A 15,317-nucleotide genomic window follows, 5' to 3' on the forward strand; every position below is an offset into this window, starting at 1 on the left:
GTGGAACGTTTCTGACACCTTGTAGAATGCCCTGAAGAATTCAGACTGTTAAAGAGGCAAAGGGGGGTCCCACCTGGTACTAGATGCGTGTACCTAATAAATTGTCCGGTGAGTGTATGTTACATCCATGTTGAGAAAAACAACTCTGCAGATCCTGAAAATATTTTTAATATTTAAAACTAATGAAAATTTTCACACAGTGGTTTCACTAAATTATTTTATTTCTGTCTTTGATGGGATGAACTCAACATTGTAAAGGTTGACTATTATTGACATATATGGTGGCATTTAAGTGCAATTTAAAAGTTGCATTTAGCAAACTAATCATGTCAAACTTCTGTTGTGGGTGACATGATAACAGAGCATTCAAATTACTTTTCTTCAAACAATAAATAAATGGCATAACAGGCTTCAGAATGACATTTAAAACTGTGAAGATATGAATATTACAGGTCAAATCAAGCACCTTAGAAGTTGAGAAGCTACTAATTCCTTTGGGGCAGGCCTCAGGGTGGATACTTGCTGCTGCGGTGCTTATTCGCTGCTCTGGCAGTCAGTAGCGAGTGCCAAAGCCATGGATTTCCAGTTTGGGGATGTCCCTCTCGTTAGAGAACTCGGCGTGGTCAATGCGTGAGCTGGGACTCCCCACCTTACTCAGCCACACCTTCCTACGGAAAGAGAGAGAAAAGGCCCACAATTCCGAGTCAAAACAACATCTTACAAACTGTCACTGGTATTCAAAACAAGTTCTATAAAAGACACGTAAAATGATTTTCAATTTTCAGGCAATAATCTCTTCTGATAATATAGTACGTAGTTCAGGTGTTTTGATTAGGCTTTTGGGACTACTCCATTGATTCCATTGTACTGGACTAAACAAAATAAAGGGCAGACAATGTATTAAACAATCTATTTGAACCAGATCTGGTGTCAATGCATTGACAGACATAACAATAAATATTGCCAACTACAGCCAAGATTTGGCTGTAATAGGCCATATGTTTTGAGTCCCCAGCATAACGCAAACACAATGGGATCAATTCATGTTCGTGATAATCATCTCATGGGTGCAAGCGATGAGCTAACACCAGAGGACCTATGTTCCCTTTCCTCGCAGTCTGTACGCTAAATCCCTCATGCTGTATCCTAGTGAATCAAGAGGTCACTAAATGCATTATGGTCCTCTGAGGGCCCATCACTCCATTCTGATTGGATAAGTGCGAGCAGCAAGGCACACCGGTTGGCAGTCGGATGCTTTTTTCAAGGTGGGTCTGTGTTGAGACTGCCGGGAAACATCTTGCGTTGGAGGCTAGGATGGAGGAAATTGACTAACAACAAAAGAGAGATGTATGTATCGTTGCCATGGAAGAGATGTCTCATTCTCTCTTACAAGGGTCCATTGATATTCCCCTACTATTTTGCCTTTCAATGAAATACAAGTAATTCTACTGGTGGTTCCCTAGGCTATGCATTATCAAGTTGAGCACAGAGTGTCTGAGCTTTGGGAATACAGGATTTTAAAAAAGCCTAGAAAGTACAGACTACCCAGTAATAAAAAAAAATGCTGTCTAGTTAACTCTGACAATTTTATACCTCAGTGCTGTCAAATATGTTGATTATTGTGCATTGTCCCTGACAAAAACGATATAAATAACTAAAATGTTATCAATACTGACATTGTAAATATAGGATACACACCAAGGTGTATAAAAGAGAAAAAACACTGAAAATTACAAATCTACTAAATAAAAAAATAAACGCAACATGTAAAGTGCTGGTCCCATGTTTCATGAGCTGAACTGAAAGGTCCCAGAAATGTTGCATACGCACAAAAAGCTTATTTCTCTCAAATTTTGTGCACAAGTTTGTTAGTGAGGATTTCTACCTGACAGGTGTGGCATATCAAGAAGAAGGCAGTCTGAAGGCAAGACGAGAAGGCAGTCTGGCCTAATACTGTAAATGTCCTGGGGACTTTAAGTAGCAACCACCTAGCAGACTGGGTATGGTAACTGCTGGTGGTGAAGGAGACCAGACTACAGAGGGAGTATACCCAAAAGGGATTTGTAGATGAACACATTGTGACGGCCCTGAATTTTTCTGAACCGTCTCAGTGCTTCTCCTTCCAATAGGGCGCTTCCCCTTTAATTCCCAATTAAATAGCCAGCATCAGCTGCGCAAAAGGTGGGGTTGTGATGGAGACATGAATGAGGAAGTGGCCAACCCTCAGTTCTGAAGCTTCTCTCTTCCGTTTGTTTTGTTGCATTTAAAAGTGTGCTTTTGTAGCCTAATAGCTAGTTTACCCAGGATCGGATCCACTTTGCATCCGTGGACTACACCTCTCCGTTGTTCTTCGTGGCCTTTCTCCGCTGGAGATCTGTTGGCGGATTGGATATTTTTCAGTCTCTCGGTTCCAGCTTTGATGCACCTGTACTGACCTCGCCTTCTGGATGGTAGCGGTGTGAACAGGCAGCGGCTCGGCTGGTTGTTGTCCTTGATGATCCTTTTGGCCTTCCTGTGACATTGGGTGCTGTAGGTGTCATAGAGGGGCAGGTAGTTTGCCCCCAGTGATGCGTTGTGCAGACCGTACCACCCTCTGGAGAGCCTGGAGCGCGTCACCACAACGTCTGAGTGGGTGGACCATTTCTGTTTGTCTGTGATGTGTACGCCGAGGAACTTAGAACTTTCCACATGTCCCTTCGATGTGGATAGGGGGGGTGCTCTGCTGTTTCCTGAAGTCCACAATCATCTCCTTCATTTTGTTGATGTTGAGTGAAAGGTTGTTTTCCTGACACCACACTACGAGTGCCCTCACCTCCTCCCTGTAGGCTGTTTCGTTGTTGTTGGTAATCAAGCCCACTACTGTTGTGTCGTCTGCAAACTTGATGATTGAGTTGGAGGCATGCATGGCCACAGTCGTGGGTGAACAGGGAGTACAGGAGGAGGCTGAGCACACACACTTGTGGGGCCCCAGTGTTGAGGGTCAGCGAAGTGGAGATGTTTCCTACCTTCAAATCCTGGGGGCGGCCCGTCAGAAAGTCCAGGACCAAAATACACAGGGCGGGGTTGAGACCCAGGGCCTCCAGCTTGATGAGCTTGGAGGGTACTATGGTGTTGAATGCTGAGCTGTAGTCAATGAACAGTATTCTTACATAGGTATTCCTCTTGTCCAGATGGGATAGTGTGATGGTGATTGCATCGTCTGTGGACCTGTTGGGGCGGTATGCAAACTGAAGTGGGTCTAGGGTAGCCGGTAAGGTGGAGGTGATATAATCTTGACTAGTCTTTTAAAGTTACTACATGATGACAGAAGTGAGTGCTACGGGGCAGTAGTCATTTAGTTCAGTTATCTTTGCCTTCTTGGGTACAGGAACAATGGTGGCCATCTTAAAGCATGTGGGGACAGCAGCCTGGGATAGGGAGCGATTGAATATGTCCGTAAACACATCAGCCAGCTGGTCTGTGAATGCTCTGAGGATGCGGCTAGGGATGCCTTCTGGGCCAGCAGCCTTGCGAGGGTTAACCCATTTAAATGTTTTACTCACGTTGGCCACGGAGAAGGGGGAGCATAGTCCTTATTAATGGGCCGCAACGATGGCATTGTATTATCCTCAAAGCGGACAAAGGTGTTTAGTTTGTCTGGAAGCGTGACCTCGGTGTCCGTGACGTGGCTGTTTTGTTGTTGTTGTAGTCTTCGACTTCCTGTAGACCCTGCCACATACGTCTCGTGTCTGCGCCGTTGAATTGCGACTCCACCTTGTCCCTGTACCGGCAATTTGCTTGCTTGATTGCCTTGCAGAGGTTAATATTCAGCCATATTCCCAGACTTCTTTCCATTGTTAAATGCGGTGATTCGCGCTTTCAGTTTTGCGCAAATCCCGCCATCAATCCATGGTTAGGGTAGGTTTTGATAGTCACAGAGGGTACCTTATCTCCAATGCACTTCCTTATAAACTCACTCACTGAGTCAGCGTATAGATCGATGTTGTTCTCTGAGGCTGACCGGAACATATCCCAGTCCACGTGATCAAAACAATCTTGAAGCCTGGATTCCGATTGGTCAGACCAGCGTTGAATGGTTCTAGTCACTGGTACATCCGGTTTGAGTTTCTGCCTATAAGATGGTAGGAGCAAGATGGCGTCGTGGTCGGATTTGCCAGCCCAGGACCTCTACATCTGGCTTCTTCACCTGCGGGATCATCTGAGACCAGCCACCCGCAGCTGATGAAACTGAGGATTATTTGTCTGTAATAAAGCCCTTTTTGGAGAAAAAGAAAATTGCCAGCGCACCCATGGCTGCGCCCCTGCCCAGTCATGTGAAATCCATAGATTAGGGCCTAATCAATATATTTAAATTGACTGATTTTTGTCACGTTCGTTTGTAGAAACGGACCATGGCGCAGCAGATGTTGAGTCCCACATAATTTAATGAATAAAGTGAAACTTAGAAAAGACAAAAAAACAAACTAACAACGAACCGTGACTACAGAGATGCTATGTGCACTAACTCAAAACACAAAATTCAATATCCCGCAAACACAGGTGGGGTCAAACACTACTTAAATATGATCCCCAATTAGAGACATCGATTACCAGCTGCCTCTACTCCACCATAGAAAATAAGGACTCTCTATGGTCAGGACGTGACAGTACCCCCCCCAATGGTGCGGACTCCGGCCGCAAAACCTGAAACCAAAAGGGAGGGTTAGGGGGTGTGTCTAGTGTCGGCTCTGGTGCAGGACGAAGAACCCGCTCATCCCGCCAGCATCGGGGGAGGCTCCGGTGCGGGCCGAAAAACCCGCTCATCCTGCGGATCCAGCCATGGACCCAGGCTGAATACTGTGCCCGGACCGGAACAAGATGCAGAGGAAGGCTCCTGCCCTGGAGCGGGACTGGACACCGGCCTGGACATCGGTGCAGAGGAGGGCTCCCGCCATGGAGCTGGACTGGACGCCGTCTCAGGAGGCTCCGGGCCGCGGACCGTCTCAGGAGGCTCCGGGCCGCGGACCGTCTCAGGAGGCTCCGGGCCGCGGACCGTCTCAGGAGGCTCCGGGCCGCGGACCGTCTCAGGAGGCTCCGGGCCGCGGACCGTCTCAGGAGGCTCCGGGCCGCGGACCGTCTCAGGAGGCTCCGGGCCGCGGACCGTCTCAGGAGGCTCCGGGCCGCGGACCGTCGCCGGAAGCTCTGGACTGGGGATGGTCGCAGGAAGCTTGGTGCGTGGGGCCGGCAATGGCGGTACCGGACTGGTGACATGCACTTCAGGGCGAGAGCGGGGAGAAGGAACAGGACGTACTGGGCTGACCTGGTGCGTATAGCCTGCATCAATGGTACCGGTTCAATGACACACCTCGCATGGCGAGTGCTGTGGAGGTGTGCATCTGGGCGAGTGCGAGGAGCAGGCACAGGACGTACCGGACTGACCACCCCGTGTGCTCCCTCCCCCAAAAATTGGGCTGTCTTTTGGGCTTTCCTTGTGGCCGCGAACCCCGGCGTCGTCGCTGTTCTCCCTTCTCTCCTTGCGTCTCCCGCCAACGAAGGTGATCCTGTCCTGCCAGGATTTCTTCCCAAGTCCAGGATACACTCTCCTCCTGGGCACGCTGCTTGGTCCTGTTGTGGTGGGATATTCTGTCACGTTCGTTTGTAGAAATGGACCAAGTTGCAGCGGATGTTGCGTTCCATATAATTTTATAAATAAAGTGAAACTTAGAAAAGACAAAAACAAATAAACAATAAACTAACAACGAACCGTGACTACAGAGATGCTACGTGCACTACCTCAAAACACAAAATTCAATATCCCACAAACACAGGTGGGAACAAACACTACTTAAATATGATCCCCAGTTAGAGACAATGATTACCAGCTGCCTCTAATTGGGAATCATACAAATCACCAACATAGAAACATGAAAACTAGAACACCCACATAGAAATAATAAACTAGACTAACCCCCCAGTCACGCCCTGACCTACTCCACCATAGAAAATAAGGACTCTATGGTCAGGACGTGACAAATTTCCTTATATGAACTGTGTAACTCTTTGAAATTGTTGCATGTTGCGTTTATATTTTTTGTTCAAACTACTATAGCACATTTCTGAATCACAGACCACACACATACAAACAGAGCATTTTAAATAGGTACTACATTCGGACACAGGCTATTACAGTATTATACACAATGTATTAAGTGCAAAGATCTGCCCAGTTTTTCAGGAAACTAAACCCTAACAAAAGAAAACAGGGAAATTGGAAAATAATTGCTAGCTGCCAAGGGAGGGAGGTATTTAGCCAAATGAATCCTTTAAGAACACCCACCCTTGCTTGTTTACATTTCCCTATCTCACATCTCTGAGTAGTTGGCAGAGGAAGACCTTTATTGGATGTCTATAACCTTTCTTACCCCTTTGCGTTTTCTATAGAGGTGTGAGTAAGCGCTTTGAAAACATGCTCCTTCTCTCTCACTCTACCACACCCGCTGGTCAATAACCCCCCACCCAATGTACACAGTGGAGCCCATCTGTGTTCTCAAGCGCAGGCTGCTGCTCATTGTTTTCAAGGGAAGAACTGGGAGGCTCCAACCCTCTCACTGGTTTGGGGAAGCTAGATAGCATTGAAATGCTACACATTGTGTGGATGAGTCAGTAAAGTGCCTTCATCGTGAAGTGGTACCATTACTTTGTGTACTGTTTGACAAGCGCCCTTTGAGACATAGCTAGATCTAACATTCCAACAACATCTTGGATTAGTTCAAATTAAGCTAGCCTTATCTCCACACTACTGAAAAGGGTAATTCAGATAAAAGGCCCCAAAAAATACAGATGAAGTGGTGGATATCAGGACTAAGACATGGAACGAAAGGAGTTAAGTCAGCAGACTAGCAATTCCAACCCTGCCAAAGAGAGGTGGAAAGTAAGACAGGGGAAATATTTATTGTTCATGAGGGAGAGAAAAAAGAGGGGGGAATGCAGGCAGACTCCAGCAGATTCCAACCTCGCCTGCTCTGTCTGTTTCAATATTTAATGACCAAAAACATTTCTGTTCTCACATCTCGTGTTCGCAGGCCGGAATGAAAAGGAACACTTTTTTTGTGCCGCAAAAGCTCAACCCTCAAAAGGCAGTGTCAGGCACAGTTGAATGACTACAAACACTGCAGTGTGTACATAAAGAAATACACATATTTCAAGAGGAACCCTCTCCCCAAATTTCAGAGCTAGATAAATACTCTATAGCCAATGGGTGAAGGAGCTTCCCAGAGATTAATGTTAAGGTAGTTTAAGGTAGTTTTTATAATGTGCCATTTTTCATCACATAGCACATTTACCATTATGTAAGTCACAATAGAAATTAGAAACAAGCCAAAGGATTGACGATCCATTGCAATCAATCTTTCTCTCTCTCACACACACACACACACACACACACACACACACACACACACACACACACACAGGTCAGGCTTTGTGAAAGGAAATACTCCCCTGCTGGCCGGACCCTCCTCCAGCTCTCCAGTACATCTTGTTCCCATTTCCTAGTTCGTAGAAAACCTGGTGATGTAATCCACAGCTCGACCCAGGCTGACTTACTTTCCCATATACCTCGGTTTTAGGAACTACAGGCTGAGCCACACCCACCAAGCAGGTCAGGGAAGTAGTAAGATGAAGTTGCCCCTCAACACTGATCTGAAGTCAGTTTAGCATCCTTCAGTTTTGTGCAAGCATGGGCAAAAGGGAGTTCCCTGAGATAAACAAATGAGAAGCCGGCACACGGAATATTGCTGCTACCCAGTGCTTTATTTCTGCACCCAAATACTAATTCCTTTTTCTCAGTAATATCCTTTAGTCCAGCACCGGTATTTGCAAGTTTAGGATGTGCATATCACCCTCCTTTTCTTCAAGAGGGAGTTTCTACCATACACCAGTCTATTCCATTTAAATCCATGGGGGGGAGTTTGTGAGCGCACCCTTTGGGGATAGAGAATCAGGCCACAGCCTGTGACTAGGCATGGGAAGCTCTATTCTAGAGTATTCCATGGGGCAGGGATCGTCAACTAGATTCAGATGTGTGCCAATTCCTTCTTGAGCGGATGGTCAGGGGGCCCGAACAAACAAAAAAATATTTTTTGGACTGCAAATTGACCGCAAGAAGCACAAACAGATATAACATTTGACTAAAACAATCCTTTCAAACATTGCTTACATTTGTATATGGTCACATATCTTTCTATGTCTGGGAATACTTTGGAGCAGATTATTATTTTTTTTTTAAATCACTTAGAGCTGATTAGCATTTTTTTTTAAATATCCAACAATAAAACATTATTTTTTTTTTTTTATCCCCTCCAAAAACCCACCAGTTAGTTGGGGAACCCTGGCATTTGGTAATAGTCTGGGCATATGATGACACCTACTGGAAAAGTACTACAAGATACTCTTGCCTGGTTTCAACCAAAGTAACTGCTCTGAGGTATGCCTACATTTTATTACTATTTTTTTGCACTGACTCTTGCAAATGCTGAATGTACACTCACTGGACTCTAACCACACACTCACACATACTACACTGACACTAACACACACACACACACACATTGATGCCACACACACACACAACAATTCACACTCTTCACATACACTGCTGCTACTCTGTTTATTATCTATAGTCACTTCACCTCTACCTACATGTACATATTACCTCGACTAACCCCGTACCCTTGCACATTGACTCGGTACCAGTACCCCTTTTATATAGGCTCGTAATTGTTATTTTATTGTGTTACTGTTTTTCCTTTAGATTATTTAGCAAATGTTTCTTACTTTATTAAAACTTTGCATTGTTGGCTAAGGGCTCGCAAGTAAGCATTTCACAGCAAGGTCTACACCTGTTGTATGCGGCGCATGTGCAAAAAACAATTTGATTTGATACATGTAGTATAGAGATCATTAAACACTTTACTTGCAAGTATGAAGTGGTATTAGTTGTTAAAAGCATGTATGAGCCTTTATGATTAGAATAAGGCTTATAATATGTTATCTCTCTGTGTGGCAACCAACTCAAAAACTGTATTTAAATGGTAATGCAAAATAAAAATATTGAGTGTTGTGATGCTGAGGGCTAAATTCCATTGAACCAGCATTGCGGAATCATATAAAAATCCCCCAAAATAATAACAGGTAGACCTGCCCCTCAGGTAGCTGATTCTTTTACAGAATAAGATGTGTTCAGTAGAGGAGGCTGGTTAGACTCCATTCCATTGATTCCTTTCTAGACATTTGAATGAGCCCCTCCTCCTATAGCTCCTCCCACCAGCCTCTTCTGGTGTGCAGTAGTTTGTAAACCAAGACATTGCTTATACATTCAAATGGAATGATTCATTGAATCGTGTCCTGTCTAATGAATTGTATTGTCTATCTCAGAGTGGACTTACATTTCATTGACCTTGTCATGGGGCCCCTGTAACTGGCCAATCACTGTTCCTTCTCTTGTGTTCTTCACCCAGCCATTAACACCCAGCTTCTTCCCCTGGTCTTCTGTGTACTGGAAAACACAGGACCAAAAGAAAGGAAGGAAAAACGGCACAGGGGGTGTAATGTTAGTGCAGTAACTGGGGTTATCTTCTTATAAAGATACCACTGTACAATGTATTTTAGAAACGGAACCAATGATTGTCTACACTGTGTGTGGGCCACATGAAAATGCTAACACGCTTCACTTTATCAATACGTATGGAACACAGAATTTAAAAAGAAGAGTACAGTTAGATGAAAGAGGGGAAAATACTAACATGTTGCAAATCAAAATGGAATGTGATAGGTTTTAAAATATATATATTTGTTCTACTTTAATTTTATATTAGTATTGTTTTTTTTTTTAAATAGCCTTTTACATGTTGAGGAAAATGTAAGTTAAGTTGCTCACCATTCTGAAGCAAACACCTGTAAGAACAAAACAAACATGAAAAGAAATAGGGGTAATTCATATCCAAATATTCCAGATTAGCTACATCTTGCTTTATTGACCTGATCCTTTCAGACTAGAAACTGTAGAGAATCCAAGGGGCCATACACAGTCCTCTTTGGTTCTCATTCAAACCATTGACCACAGCACAGCCAATGCGTACAACAGTCCTGACGCGTGTAATACTATTGGAAACATCAGAAATTCTACTTTCATATCACCCCAAAATATTTTTTTCAAATACAAAATATACACTTACTGTGCACCGTTATAACACAGATTCCAATTTCCTTTACCTGAACTATGACACTTCCTGAGCTAATGGAATCTAAGGCAAAACTAAATTATAACATTGTCTCAAAGCTATTACACTTCTTCCCCTGGTCTTTTTTTGTGTATCTTCTGTATTTGTAAAGTTATTTTGGGATGATAATTAAGTTCGCAATCAAGGATAAATTGTTTTAAAATTAAGAGCATGTAATGCCTAGATCAATTCCCCTCAACAATATTCAATGGGCTAACTTGAAGTGCTAATTTGCACCATGCCATAGGGGAAAACAATTGCATTTGAAAATATGGATAGTAGCATGCTATGTTTCGGTTGCACAGTGAAAATTGTTACCAAACTTGCCTACTCAGTGAATATACTTCAGGCAGTGTGCATTGTGTGAGTTGACGATTTTACAAACAGGCACAGGCTCACCCCTAAGGCAGACAACTGAACATGCGCAGGGTAGCCTAGTAAGCCTACCTACCCTGGACGTTCCCGAATATCTCGAAATCTACAGAGGCAAGCTTTTCACCTCCAACATCAACGTTGGTAGACATGGCAAGTAAAATAACCACTGTGGATACAACTAAACTATATAGGCTTTTCACACTACCCATGCAATAAACCCAGGCCCTCTCCCGGCTAACAGATGTAGCTACTTTAGTTGCTTTGCTCAACGATAAGTCTGAGCTATACCCTGCTCACTGCCACCATTTTTTCTTCTGCCAATGCGTCTTCTTCTAATTTAAGCAACTTTAGTGGTGAATTACTACCACCTACTGGACCAGACAGAGAAGGTCTAAAACCTGCCTAATCTCGGAAACCCTTATCTAAAATCGTGCGTAACTGCGTCAGATCCTCCATACCGTCTGTCCACGAGAGGTTAAAACCTGTGATAATATATTCGTTTTTTTGTGGGGGGGCTTATATTTGTCCTGTTACACACAAGTGCGTAATGACAATGTATTGTTTTGCATATCCCAACTCCCGCTGAGACACCCACAATTATAAAGGACCTCTGGGGCAATTAGGGCTAAAGGCCATGCTCAAAGGTACAGCAAAATATCTATATATCTTTTTTACTTTGTCTGCTCCGGTATTCAAACAGCAACCTTTACAGTTACTGGCTCAACACTCTAACCTCAAGGCTACCTGCCATCCCTTATTCTGATGTTTAGCTGACACTGATTTTGTGCTTAAGCACTCAACTTTTAATGTTAGCAGTCCCCCATGGCGGAAGCACCCCCAGATGCTGGTAGAAAAAGGTTGAGAAACATTGATTTAGCATACATATTGTATGGTACAAAATGATCTGCAGATGAAGTCTCAATAAAAGGATGGAAAATATTTGATTTAGATCTTCATTCTTTTTACATTAGTGTTCTGGTTGGCTCAGTTGGTAGAGCATGGCACTTGCAATACCAGGGCTGTGGGTTCAGTTCCCATGTGGGATCAGTATGAAAATGAATGCACTTACTACTATAAATTGCTCTGGATAGAGTATTTACTATAACGTTTTTTTTTGAAGGTGCGGTTGGTTCTATAGATCAATGAAACAAAATCTAATTTAATGAATTTATGTTTTAATTTATAAGGTCACTAAATGTGAGTAATTTCACACAGTGCATTGGAATGGATATTGTACAGTCATGTACATCATTCTCAACTCATAGGTAACAGCTTTGAACATGTTCCAACGTTTGTTGAAAAAATAAATAGGCTACAGTATATGTTCACTTATCAGTATTACCAGTACTGCAAATAACGAATATCATTTTTCAAGTTTACAGTATATTTTGCCTCCTGTGTTAAAAAAAGTGTTTTATTGCAGAGATGTCAATCCCAACTAGGGCTTGAACCCACAACCTTGAACCTGTCAACCCAACAGCATAGCCGTTACGCCAAGAGATATAGATTTCTTCAATATAGGATGGGTTGTCTGGAGAATGCAGCTTTGTGCTTCACTGCTTCACGTACCTCGAGAGGGCCGCAACCGGGGGCCATCCCACTTCTTACAACTATGTTGCAAATGACGACAGTGCAACGTCCTATATGTGTCTCAAAAGGTCTCCTGAATAGGATTTACCCACTTGGGGAGATCATAATTAGGGTCCCTACAATATCATGATGGAAATTTATCTTGACTGTGATTACCAATGTGGATATATGACTCGTGATGAGCAATGTGGCCTATCAATCTTAAAATAAGCCCTTTGACACTTGTTCAGGAGGGTAGGCCTGAACTAGTCCTGTGCAGTTGATGCGGGAGTCTGGACACAAATATTTGGTCATGTGCATTTTCCGAAAGTAAAAAGAAAGTATCTGATCAACAGTCTATTCCCACCACCATTTTTTTTAAAGACTTAGTTACGAGAAAATAACTATTTCTTAAGCAATAATTTTGCTAGGACTGTCTGGGAGGGGTCTGAGTGAGGAGGGGGAAACTAGCTGTTATTGACAGAGAGGTTTGGAACTCTCTTTGTTATTGATCTATTAACCAATTTACCGCTTGGTGATCTCACCATGGAAAGCCGAAACTTCTGCACATGCAAACCTGCTGATTAGAAGGTCCTGTGTATATTTTATTTTCAACCAGCAACTAACACTGATCAAATTCTGTCACACTTTTACAGTGTTAGTTTCATCAGCTGTTGTTCAATATGAAAAAAATGAATTTTGACTGCACCGGTCTTTTAAAATATTACTCAAACTGTGCAGCACCTAGCTCAAATCAATGCTATTGATCAAGCAGGTTGTAAGGGGGTTGGCAAAAGAATGGTATTGTTGTTCAGTTTTCTTGTATTCCTGACCCTTGTTATGAACTTTATGAATAATGACTAAATGATGTATACATTTAACGTAGAGATATAACTAACAGAATACTACCCTGTCACTGTATGATTGTATGAAACCTATTAGAATCATAAAACTAAATCTAATGTGTGTTAGTCAAGAATTAGAACAAGGACTTTCTGTTCCTTTTTGTCAGACAATATTACTATGCTCCTTACAGGACATTCTGTCCCCACCCTGGGAGGGGAGAGACCTTGGGCTTGTAGTAGATTGTTTAACAGGTGGCAGACAACGTGTGAGTAGGAGAAGACTTGTGAACTATGTTGCTATTGTATCTGAGAGGAGGGACATTTATGACGAAATGTGAGGTATATAGACCAATGTACAGGAAATGATAGGCAGAACGTTCCCGTAAATAAACATTTGACTATTGTAGACTGGGCCTCTGTCTGTTTTTATTTCTATCAGTATCCTACAAATCCTGATATAGCAGACTGAGTAATTTAATTTAATTGGTTAAAGAACATGAGAACTTAATTCTCCTAACATCCTGCAGGAGTAAAGGGAAATGACAGAGTAGATCTAATCACAAAGGGTGCAGTGAAAAAGAATATAGTGGATCAGGTGGGTAGAGGTGTGGTAAAAACATTGATTCAAAAAGACTGGGTTGGATTGCTGGCAGAGACAATGGGATTTGAGTATTAAGGGGAGACATTTCTATAGTATAAGAACATCTGTACTGGAGGTAGTGTCATATAATGGTAACCGAAGGGAGGAAGTTGTCTTGTGCAAGATGAGATCATACAGGATTAAACTCTTCTTTAAATGTATACTGAAACATGACACTGGAATGTGCAATGGGTGTATGATAGATAAAACTGTTGAGAATGATTGATTATTGTGAACTGTATTCGCGAGCAGGCGAATGGGGACAAGAGAGTTGAATTGTTCTGCTCTCAAGAAAAGGGTGCCATTGAAAGGAGTGATTACTGGGGTAGTAGTAAATGTGAAAGTTGACCAACCGAAGGGGAAGATTCCCGGTGTTGGTGATGCTCGTCATTTGGTGCAACGCAGACCAGCTGTCGTGAGTGGTGAAACAGAAGAGCTGTTGTCTTTTGAGTTTTGATGTTGTCTTTTCCCGACAAAGTGATGTTAGGATATATAACTTATTCTGTATGAGCTTTGGTGCCGAATACATTAAGTTGTTACAGGTGTCAAGCTTAGGGGCATGTGGCAGCAGTGTGTAGGAGGGAGGTTCCTACATGTGAGAAGTGTGCAGAAGGGCATGAGATAAAGAAATGTGTGGCATTGGGGAAAGTAGTGGTATGTGTTAATTGTACGGGTGCCCATGGGGCTGGGGATCAGAAATGTCCAGTGCGAGAGAGGCAGGTTGAGGTTTCCAGGGTTAGAGTAGTGCAGAAGTTGTCACATGCTGAGGCAATGAAGAAAGTAAAGGAAGATGGGTCAAGGGGGAGGGATCCTGAGAGTGGTGTCAGTATGTACCAGTACAGAGGGATATGACAACAAGTGATATATGCTTCAATAAGATTGGATGTTTAGCGTTTTATAGCAATGGTTATTAACCAATGGAACATAAGTCGAAGAAAATTGAGGGTGTGATGGCAGCTGCATAGAGGTATTTGGGTGTATGAGACTTGACGTGAGAAGAGTTACAGGGTGTGTTGAGTGGTGGTGTGCCCTCCTTTCAGGCTGTTGGCCCAAGGAAGGGCTAGAGAGATTTAAATAGTGGAGTAGGGTGGTGGGATTTTAGTGAGTGTAGTGTATTTGTTGATTTATTTTGTTTTTTCAAGCAAAGTATAAGGGACTTACACTCCAGTCTAGTAGGTGTGGTAAGGCAACATTTATTGAATGCTAACTGCTGAAACCTCAAAGAAGTAGTTTGGGACAGAGATTAAAAATGTATTTATTTCACTAGACAAGTCAGTTAAGAACATTCTTATTTACAACGACGGCCTACCCCGGCCAATTGTGCACCATGGGACTCCCAATCACAGACCAGATGTGAACCTGTGGTAAGAGGCAAGACCTGCTATCTCTTTAAGGTTCAGGTGTTACTTGTTTTTATAGCCTTTTTAGCATATTCTATCCTCTTTGTCACCCCATCTGTTTTAAATTAATATTCATAAAAAAAAATATTACTTTTGAGTGTAGTTGTATTTTGAACTTATGTGTTTGGAGTGACTGCCAGCTCCGTCACAGATTTAGATGGGAGAGTTTGTTTGATAGGGTCAGAGAGATTGGCCAGGGATAGGATTTGGGTGGGGGATTAGTAAGGTT

General features: G+C 43.0%; 1 protein-coding gene across 3 annotated transcripts; it reads right to left on the minus strand.

The window, feature by feature from the left end:
• Positions 1-203: 203 nt before the first annotated feature.
• On the minus strand, positions 204-10,975 carry LOC129839720 (acylphosphatase-2-like). Of its 3 annotated transcripts, none has more exons than XM_055907316.1 (4): positions 10,711-10,975; positions 9,917-9,933; positions 9,426-9,535; positions 204-668 (listed from the first exon to the last, which is right to left on the minus strand). In XM_055907316.1, the coding sequence occupies exons 1-4, from the start codon at positions 10,841-10,843 to the stop codon at positions 554-556; spliced, it is 375 nt and encodes a 124-aa protein (XP_055763291.1). In that variant the 5' UTR covers positions 10,844-10,975; the 3' UTR covers positions 204-553. The 3 variants fall into 3 exon arrangements, with proteins under 3 accessions (XP_055763291.1, XP_055763299.1, XP_055763308.1); XM_055907324.1 differs by having other exon boundaries at positions 10,659-10,732; XM_055907333.1 differs by lacking the exon at positions 10,711-10,975 and adding an exon at positions 10,587-10,660.
• Positions 10,976-15,317: the final 4,342 nt, after the last annotated feature.

Source organism: Salvelinus fontinalis, chromosome 3 (genome assembly GCF_029448725.1).
Source record: "Salvelinus fontinalis isolate EN_2023a chromosome 3, ASM2944872v1, whole genome shotgun sequence".
Taxonomy (NCBI): domain Eukaryota; kingdom Metazoa; phylum Chordata; class Actinopteri; order Salmoniformes; family Salmonidae; genus Salvelinus; species Salvelinus fontinalis.

Coding starts and splice junctions, on each gene's coding strand:
- LOC129839720 (XM_055907316.1), bottom strand. CDS start 10,843: ATGGGTAGTGTGAAAAGCCTATATAGTTTAGTTGTATCCACAGTGGTT. Junction 669..9,425: donor CATGACAAGGTCAATGAAAT/GTAAGTCCACTC, acceptor CTCTTTCCGTAG/GAAGGTGTGGCTGAGTAAGG.